Raw genomic sequence first — 14076 nt, 5'->3', positions numbered from 1 at the left:
AGGGCCCATTTAGCCGTAAAAGACGATCGAAAGATGATAATAAAGTGGGTTTTATGTAGTGTTAGAATTTCTATACCTTGCACAACTTTTATACCTTTCTCTCTTATTTTATACTTCGCATACCGCTATTGATATACCAGGTAGTCGAGGGTATAGTACACCGTCTCACACTATGGACTAACTGTATAATTGGAAGGTGAGAGTCGATAAGTAAATTAATGGCAACATTATCCAATATGAGAGTGTCAGGGGTGGCATACTCGGTCGTATAGGGGGACAACCAAAGCAGCTCAGTTGAACTTTTGCTTATCGCCGTATACCCCCATAATTCCCACACTGATTTATATCCCCGTAAACTCCGACATGGACTATATAGGTAGTCCGATTCTGTCTTACCCCCAACAGGGAATCATTTTGATCCTGCGCGTACTGTACCTGCGTCTTTGTGTATCTATAATTTCTTTACTGGTCCTTGATTCTCCTAATTTCTTTTTAAACAATCACACTTCTCAGACACAAAATTCTCTACTGTATCGTAAATCACTTCCAGACGAGCAACAACTATGGCCTCATACCTGGTGACCGGAGTGGCCCGCGGCCTCGGTCTAAAGAAACCGTGAGGGCGCTGAGCCAAAAGCCGGCCAGCGAGATTTCAACTATTTTCGCCACCCTTCGCTCCTCGCCTCCGCCCGCGTTGCAAGAGATCGTCTCCCAATCGGAAGGTAGTGTGGTTCTGGTGAACCTCGAGGTGTTGGACCCTGACAGTCTCAGTGCTGGACCTTCTCTCGAAAGATAGAAAAGCTCTCAATGGAAAGTTTCTAAATATTCATGTGCTGGGTTGGGAGGAGACCAAAGGACTGCACAAGTATGATGGCCTTGAGATTGAATGGTAAATGGCAAACAGATGTTGCGTACACAGGACAGTATCCGTAGTGGAGCTCGACCTTGCAGATAATGGAATATACGCTGTCATGCTTTTCATACTTTTTTTCAATCTCGGCATTCGACAGAAAACTATGGGAAGATGTCCATCCGTCTACGCATGGACAGTAAACTTGCTCTTCTTCCTCAACTTGCCCCCATACATGAACAAATACCAGAATCCTACCACCAGCGGGATGGTTAGCCCTCCAAGCAAGGTACAGCCCTTTCCCACCCCCAAGTTCAAGTATAGCGGCCGCCCAAAAAGCACCGCACCCGCTGCAAACGAGCTTCGCAGGGCGTCATTAGCCGCAAACAGGCTCGCCGCGTACTCCGGATAACTCAACGGGAGATGTAGGAAGATGCCCAGTCCTACAACAAACGAGCACTCGCAAAACAAGACGACGCCGAGTGTCGGCACGGGCCAGGGAACCGACGCACGAGCTGCCCATCCGAAGAGAAACATGCCGAGTGTTACGCCCAACACGCCCACGAGGCCGGGGCGCAGAAATGTCTCCTGGGAATCGAAAGTGCCCAGCCGCTGGAAGCGGCGCTGGACGAAGACACGGTACCAGGTGCAGTACCAAATTGCGCCGATTATGCATGCGATGAGGACACAGACAAATACGGCACCAGTCTCGCCATTGTTGAAGCCGTATTCTTTGGGGTATACAATAGGGATTACTTCGAAGAAGGAGTAGTAGATGCCGTATGTAAGAGAGGTCTAAGTCTTCCGTCAGTAAATCGTCGCAATATCCAGTACAGCGCGAGCTGTGAGGTAAAAAAGTGAATCTCACATAGAAATTCGCAAATGCAATGGCAGGATCCTTGAGGGTGATCTCAAACGGCTTGATGAGCGCAAGCTTTACCACTTGGCTGCGTGCGACGCCCTTAGACCGCAAGGAATCGATGGTGACAAATCGGTCCGAACCGGTCTCTCGCCGGAGACGCTTGGCCTTATAGAACAGCAGCGTTGGCGTCGATGTCTCTGGAAGAAATAAGACAAGGAGGATGAAGATGAAGCCTGCGAGCCAGACTATCTCCCACATCGACCAGCGCCAACTAGCAATTTTCACGTTAGTATATATCTTCCCATGGCTAGCTACAAGGAGCCTTACCCTTTGACAGATACGGAGAATGCAGATAGCACCGGGCCAAGCGCAGGGCCGCAGTACATGGCACCAGACCAAGCCACCAGGGCGTACGGCATGTATATGACGGAAAACTACAGTTCTCGGTCAGCCTTGGTATGGTTGTATGTGCCGTCGAGCATACCATGTCACTCAGGGACGCTGCCCCGGTCGCCAAACAAGGACTGCCGAAGAAGCCCTGTAGGAAGCGCAAGACGAGGAACCCTACAAAGCTTTTGCAAATCGCAGCTATGACCGACAGGACAATGAAGATTGCAAATGTGATGATGTAGACGGGATTCCGGCCAATATACGGAATCTCACTCAGCGGAGAGAAGAGGAGGGGGCCGATGCCGTCTAAAACCCTAGGTCAGTACTTCGTCAAGTAGCTTCACCTCCGTTTAAAGATACACAAATCAACAACACTCACACCCGAAGACATAGAGAGCCAGTCCCAAGGAGGCGACGGCCTCGGAAACGCCAAACTCTTCCATTACTTGCCTGTGTCAAGTCAACAACACAAATCTTTTGTCAACATGGTAGATGTTTGTTAACGTACTTTTCGCTTGGGACGTATATTGATGATCCGCAGTACACCGTGAACGTGTAGATACTACCAGCACATCGATTAACAGTCGGCCAGCCTAACGGGTTGTTCATCTGACTTACCATATAAGAGACGACACCGCCACCTTCCTTGTTGTCGACCAGTTGTGAGGGCTCTCTACGTCCTCATCAGAGTCCCTATTTGCCGTGTAAGCATACACGCCACCGCTGCAGGCCCGAACAGGACGAAAAAAACGGTCACGCACCATGTCACTGGAATCCAAGGTTGCTCATTCCCCTCCTTGTTCTCAGCGAAACTGGAGTTCATGCCAGTACAGTACTTACGCTTTTCGCTTGGAAATACCATGACTTTGTTCCCCGTAACTAGTCGTGCAAATGCACCGAGTGCTGTTGTCCGAAGGAGATACGCCATGTTGTTTCTCTGTGTATGTCTCGACTGCGCCGACGAACATGATAATTGAATTGACAGAAACTCGAATGCTGCGCCAATAAATAAGAGAATATTTCCTAGCATTCTCCGGTTAGGCAATTCGGGATCATCCCAATGTCGGACTTTCAGTGACCCGCAATTAGGCTATTCGGGGTTACCACGCCCACGACACAGTCACGCCGCCACAGAATCTATACATCCATCAAGGCTGCCTTATTCTTGCACAGGAATAAGGGGCCAGCCTTTTTTTACTTTACGACCTCCATCCACGGCTTTGGTTTGTTTGCGTCGGGGCTCAAGCGGGAGCACAGTTACCCGAGTGGCTTATGGCACGTTCTCAAAGTGCGAATGCTAGACTTACATTACTAGTCCCAGAACTACCATAGTGCACGCATCCCAGCTTTATTTTGTCCTCGATGTCCTGAAAAAAGCCTTTATCAATTAAGACAGTCTTAGCTCCGATTTGTTCCACGTCGCACCTTGAGCGAAGGTGGAGGTGTATGTATATGGTACTTTGACGGAAATGCGCTAATAGGATTGCCTTAGGCCATGGTATCTAATGCATTAAACCATTCTCCGTCAAATATATTGGAAAATATCGCATCCTGTTCAGAGAGAGTGTCAAATCCGACTAGAGGTCGAGGGACCGCATCCTCTCGCATAAGAGCATTGGCGATGACTCGCAGCTCACGCAAGATATTCTTGGCTCTGGGCCAGATATTTTCATAATGCTTGAGCGTACCCAGGCAGACACGTATACGCGATCGCGCCACCTCAACTTCCTCCGGCGTGAATCCCGACTTGCAGGCCACCAGGTAGGCAATTGTGCAGCACGCTATCATGCAAATGAGAAACGGCGAAAGCTGGGCGGCACCTAAAGGTAAGAGGGTCAAGCACTGGTTTTGATTGCGGACGGCTTGGAACAGCTTGTCCGAGTGCGTTCTATGGTTGAACGCACCCGTAGTTATCATGCTGGGAACTAGAGGCGGCGGAGGTGTGCCACAGCTTGACAAGTCTTCGGCGGGATCGTGTTGGAGGTTCGATAATGGCCGATGGATATACGCCAGAGCTCTATATTGTTAGTATAAGCATCGAGTAGTGTTCCTTTGGGGATGCATACGTATACATCATCATGTGGGCTTGGAAGATGAGCTGATCTAAGAGAACTGGCTGTACGGCAAGCTCCCATTTGTCGGGCGGAAGCATGATAAACCAACCAACGATAGAAGCCTCCAGGTCGCTACAGGAGAGTTCCGCCTTTTGCAGGTTTTCGTATTGCGTAGCCACTCTCAATGAGGAGACAAAGATTCGCGTTGCATCGATAAGATAGGCAAAGGATGAAAAGCTTGTGGTCTCTAGCGCGTACTCTCGGTTTCGGTAATCGGTGTAGGAGAGGGTCGTTTGCGGTATATTCTAGGGCTCGACTGTTCAGTAATCGAAAGATATATCACGTTATACAGAAACAATACCGTGGAGCAGTAATCATGGTCATCACAAGGTATGTCGACATCGTGGTCTGTATCATAAATCGATGTAATGAAGTCATACCGAATAACGGAAAAGTTCTGGTCAGCCAAGTAGAGCATCCACCATGTCCGCCTCCAGCTCTCGGCGAGCGTAGGGTCGTTCTCGGCGGCCACATCGGCGAAAGCTTTGGTGTGCATCCCGATCAGCCTCGCTTGCTCGATTGCTTTTTCCAGAAGCGTCTCGGAGGCAGCCCGCTCAGCACACATGCTCTTGGCCAGCGCCATTAATAGTGTCGTTTGAACCACGAATCCGTCTACCACGTCAACGATTTGCTCGTCTGCTAGGCATTCCCTTCGCAAGGAAGACTCCCCGTAAGATGAACCAATGCATTGCATGACGGCGAGCAGCGCCCGTATGCTGGAGCATTCCAACGCTAGCTTCGCTTGAAGATTGGGCCGCGGCAGGACAAATGGATGGCTGCGATGAAAGTATTCGTAGTATAAGTCCAATAGGGTGTTGTCCACGTCCATGCTGTTCTCAACTGAGGTGGCTGAGGCGAGTGGTACCCGGGATGGGATGAAGACTGATGTCTGGTCTTCCCCAGACACGGATGCACGGGTATCGGACGGTGTCAACACATGAGAGGCAAGGCATGATATTGTAGGCTGTTTTCTCCTGGAGTGCGCGGCCTTGTATCTAGCGCTACGTCGTGATTCGGGGTATGAGCACGTTTTCATCAGCGTTTGACATCGCGCACATATGGGGAGTGCGGCGTCGCATTTGAGATGCTGAGTCCGGCATGGCCAACAGGCTAGAGAGGCTCGGGATGCTGATTGGCGATTTATCATATATGCGACAATGTCTGAGTCAAAGTACAGGTCTTTCCAATCTATTCTGGGGCATGTGCTAGTAAAATAGCTCGGAGCCAGGGTCGAATGCATCACAATAGATGGTGAGTCAGCCGCCAGGTCTCGTCCATCTGGGTACTGTCACGGGCCAAGCCAAGCCCAGCCGGGCCCGATTAGAGCCACAGTAGGGGCTTCATCTTGCGACTGTACGGGCTAAGGTTGAGTATCTGGTTTCATTTATACATGTAGTATAGTAGCACTGCAGGATTTACTTAGCTATTTAGGCGAAAAAAATATGAATAAAACAATAAACTGGATTTATAAACCACTCAATTATGGGTTTCTGAGATCTTCCTAAATATTATAGAACCAAAAATTGAGGGTTGGATATTTCCCGCAACTATATAGAGACGGTATCGTGGATGCAAGACTCGGCGAGTTGAATAGTGGTATAGCCGCAGAGTAGTAAAACCATGGCCCCACTACCAATTTGCCTCTCAGCTTGAGGTGAAACAACTAGGATCGACCGCCAAATTGATAACGCCAGCCTTTCGTTAAGGGGACAATGGTTAGGAGTTCTGGTGTACACTTGGATAGGGCTCGCGTGGTGCATTTTATTGAGGTGAGCTGCTACCTTAGCTGCTCCCGCGTCTTGCTCTAGCGAGCAAGTCCTTGAGCTGATGTGATAATCAGGTCGTGCTTAGCGAGCTAGTCAGAGCGCTTAGGTTCGTCCAGCTGATATAACTGCAGTATTAGAGTACAAAATATCAATATGAAACAAGAATTTTAAATGATTTCCGAACAGCAAACCAATTACAAGTTGCTCAACAACCGCAGAATACCAGCAATGCGCCCACCCAGCGTCAACTGATATCCCGTCTCAACAATACCCTTACACACCTCCCAAGCCGCGATCCCACCCCTCGCATCCCCCGCGTTCTCCCGGTCCTGAATAGGATAGTCCAGGCGCGGGGGGATACTGGTGCCAATCAAAGTAGGGAACCGATCAGCGCAAATAGCCTTGAGATTGCACAGACCGCGCAGACCTTCCTCGCCCGCAAACCGGCCATACCCAGATCCGCGGACACCGCCAAATGGCAGCTGCACAGTGTAAAAGGTACCGAAGTCATTGATCGCTACCATTCCGGCGGATATTTTCGACACGCAGGCTTGCACGTCCTTTTGTCGGTACCCGAAGATGCTGGCGCCTAGTGCATATGGGGTTGAGTTTGAGATGGCGATTGCGTCAGATACGGACTCGGCGCGCATCATGAGGAAGACTGGGGCGAAGAGCTCTGTTTGCGCGATCCTCATGTCGCGTGTCACGTCCACTAGCAGGGTTGGTGTGAAGTAGTGGCCGTGTTGGTGGACTGGGTGTTTGTGTTCGGTGCCGCCAGCGAGGAGGCGTGCGCCTTGTTGCACGGCTTCGTTGATGAGTGTCTCGAGGTTGGCGAAGGAGACAGGTGAGATCATCGCACCAACGTCTGGGGTTGCGGTGTCGAGGAGGATAGAGCCGAGGTGGAGCTTCTGAATACGTGGTGTGACAATCTCGATGAGTTGGTCGTATGCGCTGGGGAGGGCGATGATACGCTCGATGCCGATGCAGTTCTGGCCGGATGATTGGAAGACACCGCGCATGAGGAGAGACGCAATGGATGATAAATTGCGGAGAGTGCGGGAGTCATCCAGGATCACAGCGGGGTCTTTGCCGCCTAGCTCGACACATACGGGGATGAGTGACTTGGCTGCTGATGCGCAGACGTGGTGGGCGACGGGCCGGGATCCAATGAAGGTTATATGCGCAATATCAGGGTGGGAAGTGAATGCATTGGCAACATTGGGTAGACAGACTACCATCTGGACTAGATCGCGCGAGTGGCCACAGCTAGAGAGCGCGCCGCGCACCATCTCGAGGAAATAGATTGCAGACCATGCGGTTTGCTCAGATGGTTTAATAACAATTGCGTTACCGGTAAACAGCGCGCTGATGATCGGACCAATAAAGTTGTGTAACGGGTAGTTCCAAGACACACAGGCACCCACTACGCCCAATGGTTCGTACGTGACCGTGTTATTCTTGTACATCATTAGCAAGTTGGTCGGCCGTCGCTCTGGTAACAGTGCCTTCTCGCCATGATCGATTGTCCACTTGAGCTTTTCCACTGTCACAAGGATCTCGCCGAATGAGCCATCAACTTTTGTTTTACCCGAATCGAGACAACATGCGGTAACGAGATCTTCTTGGTGGTCTAGGACATATCTGTGAGATGTTAGTTGACAAGCCTTAGGGGTGCCGTAGCTAGGCAATGCGCAACAGTTTCACCGGGGCGAGCAAATCTGCCAATCCACATACTTCAACAGTGTCCGCAGAACCTTTCTGCGCTCCGCAAATGTAGTCTTTGCCCATTCTGACTGAGCAGCTCCTGCAACCCGAACGGCCTTGTTGACATCGTCGACTGTGGCAGGCTTGATTCCGTTACCGAGCACCCTCCCATCGGCAGGACAGTAGCTCATAATCAGTTGATGGTTCCATTTCTGTGTATTAGACCAGCAGTTAGCTCAAGAATAAGAAAATAAGTCACAAATGGACCCAATCCAAAAGACCAGGTTGGTTAACTCACTCCCCGAGCTTGATCCTGCAATACCATTTTCTGCTGTCCCTGAACCTCATCCCATGTTTTGATTGACCCACTGTTGCGCACTTCGGATGGAATCGGAACATTGAAAACGACTGCTGCCTCTCTCCAGCTCTGGAGGTAGAGGTACCCCACGTACACGGCGACAAGGGAGGTCAACGCGACTCCGATGTACGGGGCATATTCTGCCGACCCGGGAGGCGCGTAGGCATCCAGCAGACTGCGCAGCGCTGGCGGAATGTGGGATGCCAGACAATCCATGGTGGAAATTGGTGCAATTGGACAATTGGAAAGTATTAGGAGAGTAAGAGTTCCTGGACACTTTTTGTGTTTGCGATAAGGCGATAACCGGGCCAAGTGTCCAGTCGTGCCATCCAGGTCACTCCACCATATTATTCCCCGTCCGGTGGAGCTTTCTTTTTAGCTGCTTTTATGAACTTCGAGTCAGAGAGCCAGAGATTCAGAGAGCCCAGAGAGCCCAGAGAGCCCAGAGAGCCAGCTATTTTGACATGTGTTGATCACGTGACTGACCAATGAATAAGTTCATTCGCTTTTGAGGGATTCTCCATTCTCCACTTCTCCACGCTTTGACCCCAATCAACTACTTCGTACCCTTCACTAAGATGTCTCGCTCCAGTAGACGGAATGTGAACTTTTACAATGGTTCAACGGGTGCTCATCTTGGGGGCGTTCGACAGAATGGATCTATCTCAAACGCTAATTTTTTCCACATGCTAATGGATGTCATCCTCGTCGTCGATGAACCGATTTCTATCCACTTTGGAGAGACCGGAGAACGGATGCCAATGAATACGGATCAGCTAACAGAAGGTGACTCGACTACGATATCGTTTGTCCTTGAGGTGAGTCTTTGTTTTGGGAAGATAAATGAAACAATGAGGCTAACTCTATTAGGTGGTGAGATTAAACTGACGGAAGAGGATTGCGTGCGACGAGTCTACTCCCGTAGCCAAAGCGGCACACGTATTCCTTATGGAGCGCAGGGAACTCTGGCGCTAGTGCGATTTCAACCGTTTTATTACGCATCCCGGACGACACTCAGTCAACTCAGCACAGAACGGCCTATTACTCTCAGCACAGACGCACCAGCTATTCGATAGCTATCTCGTTTCCATTAACCCAGACAGACGTAAGTAAATTTACTATACCTTGAGTAAGCGATGAATGGTTGCTAAGGTACATAATATTTAGGATTGCTATAAGATCACTGATTTAAGTGCCAATTACTGGAATGCCGATGGTCGAGTACTAGATATCGTGTGGCGATATCCGAACAATCCTGACAGTGTCGCAGATGAATTACTTCGTTGGCATTTCCGCCAGTCTGTGCTTGCCAACATGAAGGGGCCTGGCGAGCCCATCTTGGAGCACGATTTCCCCCGGGCACTGATATGATGAAATAAATCCTTCAAGGCCCAATTCCGACTGAGCGCATGGAACTGGAGCTGTTTTCTCGGTTGCGGGATTCTTTAGGATGGTGATGAATCCGTCCACTAGGTTACCTGTGGTATCCTCCACGCGACGGTGCCTTGGCATGATAGACTGACTGCCTTTGGTTCTCGTGTGGTGTCCTTGTTTTGCCCTTACTCCTGCTTTCAGATTGCCTTTTTATGCTTTTATCCCCTATGATACCCCTTTACTTGATTGCCCGCGTTTTCTATTTTTAATTTACCTGAATGATATTCATGGGCTGTGCTTTGCACAATAAATACTAATATATTTGTGTTGAGAGCAACGTCAATGGTAAATAGATAATATTATAGAGTACATATATTAGACTCAAAGTCGTTTATCCTCGTAGCTCCATGCGATCATTTCATAAAGATTCCACCTTCAATTCACATAATTTCGTTATCATGAATGCGTTCAGTCGTCACTTGTTTCGTCGGAAAGCGAACTCTCGCTTTCCTCGGTCTCCTCGGAGTCCTGGTTCCTTCTCTTGCGTTTACCAGCCGCGCTCTTAGCAGCTGCTTTCTTAGAAACCACAGTCGGACCATTGCCCTTGCGCTTCCCGTCACGAGTTAACAGGTGATCTATGACACATCCGTCCTCCCAGCCAGCACTAGACTGGCCGGTAGCAGCTCGGCACCGGGGGCAGGTCTTACCATGCCGGATGAACAGCTGGTGAAGCGAATACTTCAAGTGGTCGGGGATGCGCACTTCTAGGTGGCTGAAGGCGCTTACTTCGTTTGCACGTGCAGGAACCCATCCGAGCCAGCGACAGAGCCGGAATATGTGCGTGTCAACGGCGAAACAGGGCCGCTGGAGGCAGAACAGGATCACACAGGCGGCTGTCTTGGGTCCGATTCCGGGGTACTTGATCAGATCCGTCATGGCTTCTTCAGTGGTGAGATTGTGGAGGTGGTTGAGGGAGAGGAAGTTTTGATCTGCACAGGCAATCTCGTATTGCTTGTCCTTTTCAGCCTTTTCAGGGACCGGCTTAGATATTGAGTCGTTCTTGGACTCAGAATCTAATAATGTAGCTCGGCGCGCCTGGTTGTCCTCGTGGACTATGTCAAGGATCGCCTTGAGGTTCTTGCTTTTGATGTCGGCCAAGCCGCCGCTTTTGATCGCTTCAAATACATCTTTCACAGTAGCCTGTCGTACGGCATCCCAATTCACACTTCCTTTGCCGATGCCTTCTGCAAGAATGCCAAATCGTTGCACAAGCCCACCGAAGGCCCTGGCGGCATTGTTGCCCGTGGTGGCACCACTGAGAAGAGTACGGATCAAAGCATCCAGAACAGATGGGACCTCACCACACCCGGTGACCGTCAGGGAGGGCTCAGGGATGGTTATTGGAGCAGTGACTACACCGTGAATGCTGGACAACAGCCGATTGACATCTTCACACTCCTCGGTGGTTGGTCGAACTAGTTCGGGAAAAGGAGAAATACCGGGCGTCAGGCCATAAGTATTCTTCTTTGGCTTGCGGCCGGTTGTGGTAGTTGGAATCTTAGGTTCTTTCTTAGACTGGGTTGTAGCCTTGTTCACAGTGTCTTGGAGCTCAGGAGCCAGATTGTCAACCGATTTGCCCTTGAAAGTTTGGTTTTCCTTGCCAGATCCAGCAACTTGGGCCGAGGGTTCTGTTGCCACAGACAATGGGACCGGCACAGATCCTAGATTGTGAGGGAGTTCATCAAACAAGGCTGGGCGCACCACTGGCTTTTCTTGCTTGATTGCTTGATTGGGATATTTGGGGGATTTTAACTCCGTGATTGTGTTAATTTTGAGTTTATCCAGGGTATTAGGGGCATTGGAAGTGTCGGTGGGGTTGAGATGCTTTCGTTTGTTCACTTTAGTAGTGCTTGATGCTTGAGTAATAGAAGGGCTGTTTTCTTCTCCCGCAATCATTGCGGTTGCAGCCCGTGCTGCAGAGCGAGTAATGCGGCGTTCCATGATAAGACGATCCGGTCAGAGGGCCAGCAAGCGTCGATTTCGTTTAATGTTGCACGGAGATAGCAACGTGCACGATACAAGATGTATCGAGGTGTATCAATTCATTTTAGCAACGAGGCAAAAGGTTAAGCCTGATTCAATGCCGATGTGGGTCAAGATGGGAACGAGATGATGCCACTGGGCAGGGCATCGGCGCGTGACCTGCCTCTTCGGGAATCTCAAACTCAAAAACCAAAACGGAAACTAGCACTTCAGCATGTGAGTATTGCATTTATTTTAATTTCATTAAGAATTATTGACAAGTGTATATCTCAAGACACCGGGTATTGGTATTTTCAATGCATTTCCACATTTCAACATTTCCACATCATTTAGCGGCAAATCGGCCACATATGCTCCATCAAACAAACGCCCAGACACCCAATGCAAATTGCCAATGGTGGAGAAAAAAGAAATTAAAAGAAATCAGATTTGCTCATAATCATGCCTCGTGATCAGCCTGGTTGTGGATGCTAATGTCCATGCGGTCCGAGACCTTCGGGTTTGTTTGGTCTTCGGCGTGCTCGGTCTGTTTGGCGGCACTAGATGCTGACTCGTTATCTGTGGCAGGGATGATCTTGCCATTGGTGTCCATGGCGACTCCATGGGCAGCAATCTGGAAGTCGGTCATATTGGCAAAGCCATTAGCGACAGCCTCCTTGGCCTTGTCAAGAGCCTTGACCTTGCGACCTTCGCCACGGACGGACTCCAGATGTTCGAAGTAACCGGATGAAACGGGGGTAACGTAGCTACCGCAGAACACACCGACCTCGAAGTTTGTGGGCTCTTGCTGGCCATTCTCACGGGCAACCTCGGCACAGGCGTCCTTGAGATCAGGCAGAGTTTGGAAGACAACCGCCTCTGCGCCAATGTGCTTGGCGATGGCCTCCGAGTTCCGATTGTGCGCAACCAACTCTTGAGGAGAGGCAAGATCAATACCGTATATGTGAGCATGTGTGATCTCTGGTGCGCAGCTGGCAAGATAGACCTTCTTGGCGCCGGCTTCCCGGGCCATGTTGACAATTTCACGACTAGTAGTACCACGAACAATACTGTCATCAACCAAAAGGACGTTGCGGTCCTTGAACTCAGCCTTCATGGCATTGAGCTTACGGCGGACACCCCTTTGCCGTGTCTTTTGCTCCGGCATGATAAAAGTGCGGAAGACATAACGGTTCTTGACGAAACCGTGGCAGTAAGGCTTGTTGAGGTATAGTGCAACATTGGTCGCGGACACAGTCGCCGTTTCAGGAATGGGGATGACCACGTCAATGTCCTTGACAACCTCGGGACCCAGGACATCCAGGATCCGTGCACCGAGACGGTCACCCATGCGTTGCCGGCTACGGTACACACTGATGCCATCCATGACAGAGTCAGGGCGAGCAAAGTAGACATACTCGAAGATGTCCGGGGCGTAGGCCTTCTTGGGGGCGACTTGGCGGAAGACCGGTTCACCACCCTTGGCGATGATGACCGCCTCGCCAGGCTGAATGTCACGGTGGTTGCTGAAACCCAGCTGGTCCAGAGCGACTGATTCAGAAGACATCATGTAGTCCATTCCAGGTCCATCCACGGACTGACGAGAGCCCAGAATGAGGGGGCGGATACCGTACGAGTCACGGAAACCCAAGATACCAAAGCCTAGATGGGGAGTTAGTACTGTGGGCTAGGAAATCATACATGATTTACAACTTACCAGCAAGCATAGCAGTGCAGGCCCACCCACCCTCGCAACGTTTGTACATGCGACTCAAACTGGCAAAGAGGTCCTCGTGGTTGACACGGGCCTTCTTAGTCTCGCTCAGCTCATCAGCGAAGACGTTGAGCATCAGCTCACTGTCACTGTCCGTGTTGATATGACGGTGGGCTTCAAGGTCAAGGTGCTTCTTGAGATCCCCGGCATTGATCAAGTTACCGTTGTGTGCAAAGCAGATACCGTAGGGGCTGTTCACGTAGAACGGCTGGGCCTCGGCGTTGGCACTGGATCCTGCGGTGGGATACCGCAGGTGGCCAATACCCATGGAGCCGGGCAGGTTGGTCACCTTAGCACCTTCCTGGAAGACCTTGGCAGCCATGCCATTGGCCTTGAGTTGGTAGATCCGACCCCCAGAGGCACATGTTGCAATACCGGCTGCATCCTGACCACGATCTGTGATACAAAACCTTTAGTCTCGCGGTCGCAGGTGTATGGATTCTGGCCGGAACTCACGTTGGAGAAGGTAAAGAGCCTCGTGCAGATCTACGGCGGCCGCAGATGAGGGGTTCGCTTGGATCAGCGCAATGATACCACACATCCTGACGGAGGATAGGCTTTCTGGATGGACAAAGAGAGTTAGTACCAGTGTTCACCCATTGCATTCACAGTGTATAGTAAGATTGCAGTGTCTCAAGTCAGTTAAGGTGTTTATCCGCAACAATTGTTTAGGAAGTCTAACATCTATAAAAAACCATAGATCATCATAAGAGACAGGGGGGTGAGAAGCTTGAATAAAGCTGAAAGCCAAAAACAATAAAACCATGCCACTTACCAAAACCAGATCACGTAAATGAATGAGGGAAGTTCAGAGAATGGTCATCACTAGAAATGAAAACCACCCCAAGAGAGAGAGAGGGAA

The 14076-nt window shown here is 50.2% G+C and overlaps 8 protein-coding genes across 8 annotated transcripts; 2 read left to right on the top strand and 6 right to left on the bottom strand.

Annotated features, from left to right (window-relative positions):
- Positions 1 to 363: 363 nt before the first annotated feature.
- Positions 364 to 796, top strand: N7447_005001 (uncharacterized protein; the record flags this gene model as incomplete). The annotated part of the gene is made up of 2 exons (XM_057229263.1): positions 364 to 447; positions 551 to 796. The coding sequence occupies 2 exons, from the start codon at positions 364 to 366 to the stop codon at positions 794 to 796; spliced, it is 330 nt and encodes a 109-aa protein (XP_057084353.1).
- Positions 797 to 1036: 240 nt separating this feature from the next.
- Positions 1037 to 3030, bottom strand: N7447_005000 (MFS transporter; the record flags this gene model as incomplete). Its single annotated transcript, XM_057229262.1, has 8 exons — positions 1037 to 1645; positions 1719 to 1983; positions 2040 to 2146; positions 2197 to 2408; positions 2482 to 2552; positions 2611 to 2664; positions 2721 to 2795; positions 2864 to 3030. The coding sequence occupies 8 exons, from the start codon at positions 3028 to 3030 to the stop codon at positions 1037 to 1039; spliced, it is 1560 nt and encodes a 519-aa protein (XP_057084352.1).
- A 560-nt stretch (positions 3031 to 3590) lies between these two features.
- N7447_004999 (fungal specific transcription factor domain-containing protein) lies at positions 3591 to 5045 on the bottom strand (the record flags this gene model as incomplete). The annotated part of the gene is made up of 3 exons (XM_057229261.1): positions 3591 to 4119; positions 4169 to 4461; positions 4518 to 5045. 3 exons carry the CDS (start codon positions 5043 to 5045, stop codon positions 3591 to 3593), a joined length of 1350 nt encoding a protein of 449 aa, XP_057084351.1.
- Positions 5046 to 6176: 1131 nt separating this feature from the next.
- N7447_004998 (aldehyde dehydrogenase family protein) lies at positions 6177 to 8260 on the bottom strand (the record flags this gene model as incomplete). Its single annotated transcript, XM_057229260.1, has 3 exons — positions 6177 to 7623; positions 7717 to 7898; positions 7985 to 8260. The coding sequence occupies 3 exons, from the start codon at positions 8258 to 8260 to the stop codon at positions 6177 to 6179; spliced, it is 1905 nt and encodes a 634-aa protein (XP_057084350.1).
- Positions 8261 to 8622: 362 nt separating this feature from the next.
- Positions 8623 to 9120, top strand: N7447_004997 (uncharacterized protein; the record flags this gene model as incomplete). The annotated part of the gene is made up of 2 exons (XM_057229259.1): positions 8623 to 8862; positions 8923 to 9120. The coding sequence occupies 2 exons, from the start codon at positions 8623 to 8625 to the stop codon at positions 9118 to 9120; spliced, it is 438 nt and encodes a 145-aa protein (XP_057084349.1).
- A 199-nt stretch (positions 9121 to 9319) lies between these two features.
- On the bottom strand, positions 9320 to 9556 carry N7447_004996 (uncharacterized protein; the record flags this gene model as incomplete). Its single annotated transcript, XM_057229258.1, has 1 exon — positions 9320 to 9556. The coding sequence occupies one exon, from the start codon at positions 9554 to 9556 to the stop codon at positions 9320 to 9322; it is 237 nt and encodes a 78-aa protein (XP_057084348.1).
- Positions 9557 to 9886: 330 nt separating this feature from the next.
- N7447_004995 (endonuclease III domain-containing protein) lies at positions 9887 to 11419 on the bottom strand (the record flags this gene model as incomplete). The annotated part of the gene is made up of 1 exon (XM_057229257.1): positions 9887 to 11419. One exon carries the CDS (start codon positions 11417 to 11419, stop codon positions 9887 to 9889), a length of 1533 nt encoding a protein of 510 aa, XP_057084347.1.
- Positions 11420 to 11900: 481 nt separating this feature from the next.
- On the bottom strand, positions 11901 to 13755 carry N7447_004994 (amidophosphoribosyltransferase; the record flags this gene model as incomplete). Its single annotated transcript, XM_057229256.1, has 3 exons — positions 11901 to 13102; positions 13158 to 13610; positions 13671 to 13755. The coding sequence occupies 3 exons, from the start codon at positions 13753 to 13755 to the stop codon at positions 11901 to 11903; spliced, it is 1740 nt and encodes a 579-aa protein (XP_057084346.1).
- Between the last annotated feature and the right edge of the window lie 321 nt (positions 13756 to 14076).

The sequence above is a fragment of the Penicillium robsamsonii genome (genome assembly GCF_028829455.1).
Source record: "Penicillium robsamsonii strain IBT 29466 chromosome Unknown utg000003l_segment0_segment0, whole genome shotgun sequence".
Classification (NCBI taxonomy): domain Eukaryota; kingdom Fungi; phylum Ascomycota; class Eurotiomycetes; order Eurotiales; family Aspergillaceae; genus Penicillium; species Penicillium robsamsonii.
The sequence above is the reverse complement of the archived record's forward strand: the minus strand, read 5'-3'. Positions and strand labels throughout refer to the sequence as shown.